The following is an 11,702-nucleotide window of genomic DNA, read 5'->3' as shown; positions in this document are numbered from 1 at the left end:
ATATGCCTGGCCTTGTATGTGTCTCAGGCTTGTCTAAATGCACAGGAAGATCCATGGTAGAATATGTAGGCGATCCCTTGGCAACAGTAGTCAAGGGGGAAAGAGTTTTGGAAACAAATGCTGTTCTAATGTTCTAACCCAAAGATGGTAGGAGTGAGAATTTGGCATCCTTTCCATTCTTTCTCCAGAACAGACCTATTCCACTGCATCCTCTGGCTCTCAGCTGTGCTTGCCTCTTCTCCAGGCTGGACACAGCTTAGCAGTCTAGCTAAGCAAACTAATAGAAATACTTGGTTGAGCTTCATCTAAAATAACTTTAGCAAACATACCAAAGAATCAGTACTAAATTTGGAAATCGTCTAAACGAGGAGGCTCAATTCTCAAGTTCTTTGAAATCTGGAGGAAAATTAAGGATATTAGTAACATCCCCAGGCCATATATATATTCACATGGAAAATTACTTCAGTTTGCCAAACCCCTAATGGGCTTTAAATTCAGTTCTGTTCTTACTGATAAAGGAGTTTTAAAGTATTTTTCACACACCTGTTAACGCACACTAAATGAAAGATATTTTTGTTAACAGTCCTGGGAAACATAAAGTAATTTCCATGGCAATAAAGAACATGTAACTAAAAGATCTAAATATATCTTAGAAAGATTACCCGGTTCCACCTGTGCTGCTTTATTGTGCACACGGTCTTTTCCAGAGGTTTTTGATATCTGGAAGATTGTTTTGAGTGGGTAGCTATAATATGTATGATAAGGGTACTAGTTTCATGTGGTATTATGTGGTATTACCTGCAATGTTAAAGGTTTTTCTTCAAGCTGGAAAGCTATTTCATTTGTATAACTGTGTTGAATAAGCATGGCAATGTAATCTGTTTTATTTTACTTCTTTTTTTCCTCATTTGTAATGCTGAAACCCCTTTTTCTCTTCCCCCCCCTTTGTATTTCCCTTTATATAGAAAAAAATATCTTTTCCAGAGGTTTTTGTATAACTTGGTAGTTGGTGGTATTTGTTTATGGACAACTTGGCTGTTCTTTCTCTAAAGCCCACCTCCCCAACAATGTGTGAGGAGTCTGAAAGCAGTTTTGCCCAGCCAAACATGCACAAGGGAGTTGAATAGAAGGATTTTGTTTGGATCTGGCTGGGGAGCTAATTCAGGATTTCAGCATGTTAAACTGATGCTGTGTTGAGACTAGCATTGCCTGCCCATGTGCTTGCTTCTGCAGTCCCATCTGCCTTCTCAACCTGTACATCTGTAAACCAACAGATCATTACCAAGATGTCAGAAATCCCTCAGCGCTTTCTCCCCAAGGGGGAATTGTAGAGGCTGCTTGAATTTCAGGGAAGGGAGAACATAAAACATGGACCTGTGACTCAACATGACTGGGGACCTATTTTACGAAATGAATGCTGAGGTTCTTGTCTTGTCAATTGCACCTCATCCAAGTAAAGAATGTTGTTCATTGGGGGAAAGCAAAATCAATTTTCAGTAAAAGGTCTCTCGTTCACATAAGGACTGATAGTAGAGAAATCTTTAAAAGCTAGTCCTGAAAGAATAGAGGTAAAAATGCATTCAGATATTATGTAATATTATTTTCCCATGTGCTGAAACACTGAGGTTTCCATAGGAATAACATGCAACTGGGAACAGATGGGAAATGTTTCCATACAAATGTGAACTACAGATAGGGAAAGTGAGACTCAGAACACACTGTGAATGCCTTGAGAAATTTTGGATTTGCTCTGCTGTAGGAAGCACAATGTGAAGTCTCCTCAGAAACGAGAAAAGAAAACACAATGAAAGTGATTTAAGAATTCAGAACAGCTGGAAGGAAGCAAAAGTTGTAAACAACCGCCAGATGTAGTACTGATAACTTCATATTTCCCATACGTAAAAGGCCAGTTGCTGTTTAGAAAATCTGTGGAAAGGTTTGTGGTATTGTCTTAAGCATAAATTGGGAAATGTAAGTAAGGGGCACCAGAACTCCAAGAGAAGTTAAGATTTTGGATCCAAATTCCTGACAACTGGACGTTAGTGTTCCATTTAAAATCTTCCAGGGCAGTTGCTATCAAGCCCCCAAATTTTAACAATTTAATAGCACCATGTGAGAAACGTCTTTATTCTAGATAACCAGTGGGGATTTATCACATCTGGGTGGTCTTAAATTGATTGCACAGAAATCCAGTGCTGGAAGATTTAAGATTAAACATATTACTCGTAATTTGCACAGTAATAATATCTAGCATTTATACAGTGCTTTACGGTATTAAAAATGTTGCAGGTACAGTAAGGTAGGTCGGTGGTATTATCTCCACATGCAGAAAAGGTAGGGAGGCTGAACCTGAGACAGGGGGCTTGGTTTGTCAATGGCTGAGGTGAGATTCCTGATCTGGAAACTCTGTTACTTAGATCCACCAGTAGAATGTGACTTATTTGCATTCCATCCCACTGCAGTCCAAAATACTCCCTTTAATTGTTCTAAAGGACAGTGACCCCCAGCAACAGCATGGGGGGTGGGGAAGAGCTAGAGTCTGTAGTAGATAGGATGGCCAACCTCCTGGTGTGGCCTGAAGATCTCCTGGAAATACAACAGATCTCCAGGTGACAGAGAGCAGTTCCCCTGGAGAATATGGCTGCTTTGGAAGATGGGCTGTATGGCATCATAGCCTGCTGAGCATGCATGCATTTACATAAGAACATAAGAAAAGCCATGCTGGATCAGACCAAGGCTCATCAAGTCCAGCAATCTGTTCACACAGTGGCCAACCAGGTGCCTCTAGGAAGCCCACAAACAAGACATAAGAACATAAGCAACTAAGAACAGAAGCAACTGGAGCAACTAAGACAACTGCAGCAGCACCATCCTGCCTGTGTTTCACAGCGCCTAATATATTTGGCATGCTCCTCTGATCCTGGAGAGACATATAGTTTGTGACATATAGTTTGTTTTTAGAGACTACACAACATCAGCTCTCGAAACTAGTTAATTAGTTACTTTAATTTTTGTTTCGATAATTTTATTTTTTTAATAATACATGGAAATTAATTAAAATATACTTACAAAAACTTGTAGGGTGTTGAGGAAGTGGGCAAGGGGCAAGTGGAAGTTCCTCTAAGGGGCTTGGGAGGAATGTCTTGGAACCAGCAGCAAAATCTGGAATCAAAAAATCTTCTGCTGTAGCCCATCACGTTGGAACAAGAATGAGGAGATTTCTTTAGGAGATAAGAGATCTTATCTTATGCTTTTCAGAAAAGAGTACAGAGCAGTGCTACAATGTCAGAGAGAACAAAGGTTATTATTTCTACATAGATCCAGGGAATATTATTGTTGTAGCAGGCATCAAGTAGGAACTTTGTTATTGTCATGGCCCCCCCCCGAGTTGTCTCTGGACTCTGACGCCTCAGAGGAGGAGCCCAAAAATGGCCTGAAGAGATCAGGGACCTCTGAGAGATCCCTGCAGGGTAGATGCCCCTGGCCTATTTGTTCCAGAGGCTGCCCCTGAGGTGCCTGCAGTTGGAGCTCCTCCAGAACTTGTCCCTAAGGAGCCTGTAGTTGAAACTCCACCAGAACTTCCCACTGTTACCCCAGGACCTGGAGCAACTAATGGTCAGCCCAGGACCCGGTCCATAAGCCCACCAGAATCCGCCTCCACCCAGCAGTGGGGTAGCAGTCTTGTGCCAAGAAAGCCCAGCAAAGACACAGTGCTGGGCTGGAAGCCCATGCTTGACTTCTTGGCTTCTTGGGCCAGGTCATGGTCCAGATGGATGTAATCTTTTGCAGAGCTAAAGATCTGGTACCCCTCTAGGAGGCCTGACTGGCCACAGAGTACAGGACAACTACTTCCCAGCATCATAAGATGAATGCAGCTATGCTATGCAGTTCTGTTACGGAATTAAGCTTATAAAAACAGTTTTGAAAACTTTACAGCTGTGAAGCCTGAAATAAATAAAAACAAAATGTGATAACATAACTTTTAATCTGCCATTTCAGGAAAGACTGAAGCCGTAATTAAGAACTTCAGCCCGCATTACAGACGCCAGTATGCAGTGTCCTTTTGTGAGCGCATCCAGAATGAGGTAGAACAAAACAGAGATCTGCAGTCCCAGTTCTTAAAAACAAAGGTAATGAGAAGCGTTTGGTATTGTGGGATGGATCCTGAGTACCACTTTGGTGCAGGACTTCCCTGCCTCCCAGTAAGCTCTGAAAAATTCTGTGTGTATGTATATTAAGGAACCCTGAGGGACAATGTGGGGGCAAAGCAAGAAGGTCAGCATTGGGAAGGGGGTATTGGGGGAAATTGCTGTCCCCTTCAATGCCAACTGAAGAGCTTTTTGCAGAGCAGCACCTTAGAATACAGTCCAGTGGCTGCCTCTATGGCCTCGAAAAGTGCTGTCAAGTCACAGCCAACTTAGGGCAACCTTATAGGGTCTTTGAGGCAAGACACAAACAGAGGTAGATTGCCCGCTTCCACGGGAGCAACCTGGACTTCCTTGGTGGTCTCCCATCCAAGTACATTTTAAACCTGCTTGAAAGTGATTTAATGGTCCCAGTGTCCCCCAGAGTGCTGAGAGATCTTTTCTTGCGAGATCCCAAGCTTCTCAGACAACTGCAATTCTTAGAATTCCTTGGTACAGTATGGATTGTGACTGATAATCAGCTTTGAAACCTAATATATGTCATCCGTTATTTGCCTTATGGGGAAAATGTCAAGATGTTATATGGCTTAAAACAGATAAATAGCAAGGGGCATAGAGAGGTTAGACTTACTCTTCATCCGTTGCTGCAGCCCTGATTGGATTTGCCCCTGCACACCTTTTTTTAAAAAAACAAACCTGTGGGAAATTCTAATTATGGATCTTCTCTATCAGCCTTGTTTGGCCTTAATAATAAAGATGAGGGCACATCTGAACTTGTGAAGAGGACACTTTGTTTATCTATTAGATTTGTTTAATGTTACCTTTCACTCCAGAAGACACTCAGTAACAATATTCACTCACAGTAAAATTACGATGACCGATTAAAACAAGCAGAATTAAAAGCAAGCATTGTGTAGCACCAAGAATCAGAACTACAGACCCCTACACAGTGATGCAGAATTTTTTTTAAAAATTGGCCCAATATTTTTCTCATTTATTGGGTGAGTGTTGCCAGCTCCCAAACAACCGCTCTTCAAGGCCAAGACTTCCATTTTACAGGACTTCTTCCAGGCAGGTTTTGAGGTTCGGTGCCTCTCTTTTTCCAAATTAATTACTAGGAAGGCTCCCAATAAGTCCATTCGATTTTTCTGTAATCCTTTCCTAATTCGTCTCCACAGCCTCTGGCAGAAACCGCTGTGATCTTTTATGAAGGAGAAGTGTCACATTTTGCTGAAGACTTGAAGAAATGGAAGGACAGATACGTTGTGATTAAGAGCAACTATGCTGTGGAGAGCTTTGAAAACAAAGAGGTAAATCTCTGATTTTATCAATATCTGATGTTCAGGTGCATGCATCTGTCATGTTTTAAAATGGATTCTAGTGTCCTCTTCAGCGGCGGTGGCAATGGTATTTTATTTGTTTAAAACATTTTTAAGCCACCTTTCCACCCAATTGGGGTCCCCATAAAACATTAGAACAATTAAAACCAACATAAAAACTATATAATAATTCTGTAAAAACATAAACCACACCTGAACCAGGGACGAGGACCCATACCTGTTATGGGGGGGGGGGATATGCCAAAACAAAGAAGTCATCACCTGCTGGTAGAAGACACCGATAGAGGGAGACAGATGAATCTCTCTGGGGAGGGAGTTCCAAAGTTTTGGTGTCACGACTGAGAAAGCCCTTTCTCAGGTTGCCATCCATCTAGCCTCAGATGGCAGTAGCAGTGAGCAGGTAGGTTCATATGGGAGAAGGCGGTCTGAAGGTATGTTAGTCCCAGGCTGTGCAGGGCTTTAATTGTCAATACCAGCATCTTGAATTGAGCCTGGAAGCAAACTGATATGGTCCCTATGACCCATTCCAGTCAACACTCTCGCTGCAGCTTCCAGATAGTCTTCAAGGGCAGCCCCACGTATATATGATAGCTCTGCCCAGCAAATGGGAGAAGTTCCTTATTAAATATCCAGTGCTTTTCTGACCTTAAGAACATAAGAAGAAATGTTCTGGATCAGTCTGTGCTAGTCCATCTAGCCTATTAATGCTATTTCCCTGAGTGGTCAAGCAGATGCCCTAGATAGGCCTACAAACAGGATATTTATTTATTTATTTGATTTCTACCCCACCCTCCATCCCTGGCCGAAGCCGGGCTCAGGGCGGCTAACATCATAAAATCCAACAATATAATAAGATAAAACCATAAATACAGACCTAGAATGTTTTTAATCAATTTAAATTCAACCAATTCAGAAGTAATATCTAAAAAGAAGATGGTGCACCTTTAGAAAACAGGCTGCATAAAGCCCGGTAATGTAGCCGGGGGGCCCTAATTCGATCCAGGATAGCACCAAAGAAGGAGGGGGGATAGGGAGGCCAGATTTGATGGAACTGTTGCTGCCCTCAACTATAGGCCTGGCGGAATATCTTTATTTTCTTTCAAATCCCTCAGGGCCCTGATCTCAGCGGAAAGAGGATTCCAACAGACCCTGGCCCCGGTTGAGGTCAGCCGGATGCTCTTAGGGCCAGGGACCACTAATAAGTTGTTGTTGGAAGAGTGTGATGCTCTTCGGGGGGTGTACCAGGAGAGGCAGCCCCACAGGTATAATGGTCCCAGACTCTGTAAGGCTTTAAAAGTAATAACCAGCATCTTGATCCTGATCCCGTGCTCCACTTGGAGCCAGTGTAGTCGACGAAGCACTGACTGAATGTGAGCCCTCACTGGGGTCCTAGTAAGGACCCTCACTGCTGCATTCTGTACCAGCTGGAGCTTCTAGATCAGTCTCGAAGGCTGCCCTACATAGACCGAGTTACAGTAATCTAGCCTGGAGATGACTGTCACATGGATCACCGTGGCTAGGCCGGGGTGGGAGAGGTAGGCCACCAACTGCCTGGCCTGGCGGAGATGGAAAAACGCAGACCTGGCCACAGCAGTGACATGAGCCTCCATGGATAAGGAGGCATCAAGAATTACCCGCAGGCTCCTGACCGCAGGTGCAGGTGTTAAATGCACACCTTCAAGAGCTGGGAGCTGGCACCCCGCTTCAGAGCCGCCCTGGCTGAGCCAATGGACCTCTGTCTTTGATAGATTTAACTTTAGTCAGCTCTGTCTCAACCATCCAGACATGGCATCCAAGCACCTGGTCAGTGTGTCCAGGGCAGAGTTCGGATGGCTGTCCATTAACAGTTAAAGCTGGGCGTTATCAGCGTACTGATCACAACCCACCCCGAAGCTCTGGATAAGCTGAGCAAAGGGGTGTATATAGATGTTAAACAACATAGGGGAGAGGATCACACCTTGCAGAACCCCACACGCCAAAGGGCGCTGCTGCGATACCTCGTTCCCAAGTGCTACCCTCTGTCCCCCATCCTGGAGGGATGCCCCCACTGTTTCCCCCCAGCAATGAGTATTCAGAGATTTGCTTCCTTTGAATATAGAGGTTCTAGTTTCCATGGGATTTGTCCCCTTTAAGAGCCATCTAAATGATTCTGTAGCAGTGAGTTCCATAGGTACTCTTTGGTCTGTCCTGAATGTACTGCCCAGTCACTTCATTGGGTACCCCTAAATTCTAGTATTATGGGGAAGCAAATAGAGTTGTCTGTATTCACTTCCTTCACGCTGTACATTATTTTATACACTTTGGCAGAGGGTGAGGCAGTCTGCAACCAGTCAGTCCAAATACTATGCCAGGAAAAGCTGCTCATTCAGAATGTTTGTGTAATTTCTAGGATATTTTGTCATTTATTCTGAATGAGAATTGCTGCTGTGTAGATGCCGCCTGAATTGGATACATTTCATTAACTCAGACTAAGCTATTTTTTCTAAAAGTTATTTTCTTTCCCTGTATCCTAGGCTTTCCAGAAGGGCCTCAGCTCTAAAAGCTGCATTCTCTCTGTTGGAGGCAAAGTACTGACAACAGAGGAGGGGTATAACTCTCTATCTGATAAACATTTTCCAGACCCCAATGGTAAGACAAAGCAAAGCTTATGGGGAATGTTATGTCTTCACGTTTCCCCCCCCCCCTTTGTGTTTGACCATTGCTACGCCTTAGAAATGAGCTGGTTCTGGAGTCAACAGCTTCTGATAACTTTCTTAATGATCCATTTTTTGAGAAGTGCTGCACATTTTATATTATTTGATGTGATTGGGTGAATGCTTCTTTTGTCTTCATAAAGGCAGCATGAAAAATCCACTGGAAAGATTTACACCCTCTTATAACGTATCTGTGAAAAATGGAGCCTTGCTTCTTTTATTTTCTTGCAGCCTTCCCACCCCCCCACCCCCAGAGGTGGTGTATCTGGCGGCTGGCTGCCAGTGTCTCTTCTGGGCTGCAGTTTTGTTGGTCTGATGTCATTGGAAAACTGTTAACCCAAGATGTGCTATGAGAAGAGCTGAAATGGACCAGAACTAAGAGGAGTGTGCCTGTATCATATATTGTGCTGTCCTCCAATTCCCCCCTGATGTACGAATAATCTCTGATAGAGGCTCAGGGCTGATTGGCTTAATATCAATCACTGAAGTATTTCCCATATTATTTTAAGCAGTCTGGGTATGTCTTTCTGATCTCAGCTTGCATTGCTGAGTGAATACTTGGGAGCGCTGTTGTTTTTAAGTTGGATTATGTTTTTATCAAATGTGAATTATGTATTTTATTATGTTGTGATCTGCCCTGAGCCCACTTTTAGTGGGGGAGAGTGTAATATAAATAAATTATCATTATGAGAGCTGATATATCTAAGGAGTTAAGAAGGAACCCTGGAATTGTTAAACATGGCCTTGGTAATGGTCTTTTCTTTTTAGTCTCAACACAGAGAAAAGGATTCTTCTATTATCTTAGGCCTTCTATTATCTTGGTCTTCAGAATATGAATTGGGACCTTTATGTAGGTCCCAAGTTGCAATATATTATACTTTTCCCCAGAACTTTCTTTCAGGACTTTGGATGGGTGTCAGTCTGTCACTAACCCCCAGAGGTTTTCCAGGGACAGAGCCATGGAAAATGGCATCACCGATGTTATGATGTCATTTCTGGCCAAAACCCTGGAAGTGATGTCACACACAGGCTACCACAATGCTCTATAGATCTCACAGGTGTCTATGGTAACGACCATAGAGATTGGTGAAATTTCCTAGAGTGTTGGAGTAGCCTGTGACATCACTTCTGGTGGATTCACCCAGAAATTATATCATGGTGTTGGTGCTGCCATTAGTGACGCTGCAGTTGAGTGCAGCAGTGGGAGATTATTCACCACCATGTGGCAGCTGGCAACCCTACTTCGGGGAGCCAAGGGCTGCTGGGTTTTGCCCTGTTGACTGGATGAGCCAACCAGAGAAGACTTTGTTGCAATGGAAACCCTGGTGGCAGTTGGAGAAGCAATTTTTGTTCATTGATATAGGTTTGACTTGAGGAGCCAAGTGTGGTTCTTGAGTCCCATCTTTCAGTGAGGAGAGACAAAGGTGAGGGAGAATAATAACGCAGGTGATGTAGCTAGAGTAGGGAACCATTAGATAGTCATGTTAGGATTACCATTTGTGTAGACTATATTCTTGTAACTGTGTCACTTTGGGTTTGAATCCTTAAGCCTGAGGCTTAAGCCTGAGGCCTAACCTTTTTGAGCCAGTGGGCATCTTTGGAATTATGACACAGGGTGCTGGGTGCAACCACAAAATGGCTGCATGGGGGGTGGAACCTGCCCAAGTGCAGGGGACAAGGAGTAATATTAAAAAATTCACTGGGAAATAGGAGTGAGAGAGAATTAAACCTACAATGTGGTGGCAGTTGCCACTGAAACAATGTTGTTTTAATGTGCAGTAGATTATCAAAAGCTTTATTGGGCAGAAGCCTGACCCACTCTCTAGACTCGAGACACTTGGGGAGAACCAGGAAAGGTGTCAGCAAGCACCACGGTTCCCATGGGTGCCACACTGGGGATCTCTGCCTTAAGCCAGTGGTCCTAGGTCTTTAACTATCTAAGACCTTTGTAACATTCCTCTTTGAACTTACTCCACATTGCTGAGTTTCTCTCCTCAATAAAGTCCTGTTGGCCAGTTCTGCACAATGAACAGTGCAGGGAACAAGGGACAGTGTGTTTTCTAACCTGTGGCCACTTCAGCTATAAGGTTCTTGGCACAGCTTATTTGACAGGATCCAGGGGATCCTGGTGCCCTTCATTATCTCAAGCAGGATGAGGATATCGAAGATGTCCCCTTCTTGTGATATCTTGGTGGTGGTAGCACTACCTTATTGACCCTGGAGGCAGGTCAAGTGGCAAAGGAAGGTTGGAGGGTACTAAGTCCTTCCCCTCAGTCCACAGCAACTATTCCGAGAGGTGGTACAGCAGACTGCACCATCAGAGGGGGCTGTTACAAGAGGTCACTTGGCCCAGGCAAGTTTAGAGACCTCTTCTTGTTGTCACATGACTGTGATGTCATGAGACATCGTCCCAAATGTTTGCAGCTCAGCTCATGTTTTCACTTGGGGTTAAAAATGGGTCTCAGTTCTTTAAAGGCTGATGATGACAGCTTCTCTAGGCCTTCTCTTTTTCCTCATCCAACACTGAGCTTTTCAAACTCTTGACAACCAGTTTCAGTGTCTCCCTCTTGCATCTTTGGTCTTTCTTCTCAAAGTCTCTCCTTCTTATGACTCTCCCACAACCAGTTAATCTTGGGCTTGGAGTCTCAATAAGTCTTTTGTTCCATGATATATCCAGGTACAGTGACACCTGGGAAAGTTACCCCAGCTATAGATATGCATATCATGAATGCTCTGGCGTTAGCTGCACTCCACCCACTCTTGCTATGATATTCCATCTTGCCGAAAGCCCTGGGTGAATGCTAAGCTTACATTGGGTTCAAATTTTTAAATACATCAGAATTCCAATTACGGAATACTTTGAGGCTCATTTGATTGTCTTAGCCAAGTTGATGCTTACTGTTTCGTTTTTTTTAAACAGATCTTAAATTAGAGTGATATGCTTAAGTAGAAAACTGAAAGAATTAATTAGACACATATATGATGCATGTAAAAGTAACAGAATGTAGTATATCAATGCATAAATGATTGTTTAGCTGAGTGGAATGCCAGAACCTTGCAGGTTTTTAAAATAACTTAATTCTTTTTAAAGCTTCCAGTGAAAAGGAGAATGCCCAGGCTTTTGTTACCCTTCCAAAAGAGTTTCCTGTCTATCTGTGGCAGCCTTTCCGCAGACATAGTTATTTCTGCTTTCCGGATCCAGAGACTCAAAAACAATTCAGCGCAGTGTTGAATGACTGCATCAGGCACTTAAACCATGGTAAGTACCAGTAGGCTGCAGTTGATAGCCTTGCTATTTGGGGCTGGGGGGGAGAGACCAGCTTTGCATGCTTGACTTTTTGATCCAATGCAGAGGCATAGTTTCAATAGTGCATTTCTCCACCCCAGTCCTGCAGCAGCCATTGATGTGGGGTGGGGAAATCCACTATCAGGTGGGGGAAGGGAAGAACTTGATGCAACATTACTTTTCTTGGCGGCATACCCACATGGTATGTCATGTGTGTTCCATGCTAAAATGGAAAAGC

The 11,702-nt window shown here is 43.5% G+C and overlaps 1 protein-coding gene across 1 annotated transcript in view; it reads left to right on the top strand.

The window, feature by feature from the left end:
* The first annotated feature begins 1,386 nt into the window (after nucleotides 1-1,386).
* The window catches only part of NIBAN1 (niban apoptosis regulator 1), a 48,618-nt gene continuing 38,302 nt past the window's right edge, over nucleotides 1,387-11,702 (top strand). Inside the window, exons 1-5 of the mRNA XM_056844715.1 lie at nucleotides 1,387-1,453; nucleotides 4,000-4,130; nucleotides 5,324-5,455; nucleotides 7,999-8,113; nucleotides 11,270-11,437. Coding sequence (XP_056700693.1) covers nucleotides 1,387-1,453; nucleotides 4,000-4,130; nucleotides 5,324-5,455; nucleotides 7,999-8,113; nucleotides 11,270-11,437 — 613 coding nt within the window. The remainder of the gene's footprint in view (nucleotides 1,454-3,999; nucleotides 4,131-5,323; nucleotides 5,456-7,998; nucleotides 8,114-11,269; nucleotides 11,438-11,702) is intronic.

Source organism: Euleptes europaea, chromosome 2 (genome assembly GCF_029931775.1).
Source record: "Euleptes europaea isolate rEulEur1 chromosome 2, rEulEur1.hap1, whole genome shotgun sequence".
In the NCBI taxonomy this organism is placed as follows: Eukaryota; Metazoa; Chordata; class Lepidosauria; order Squamata; family Sphaerodactylidae; genus Euleptes; species Euleptes europaea.
Note: the sequence above shows the minus strand (reverse complement) of the source record. Positions and strands in the feature narration are given on the sequence as shown.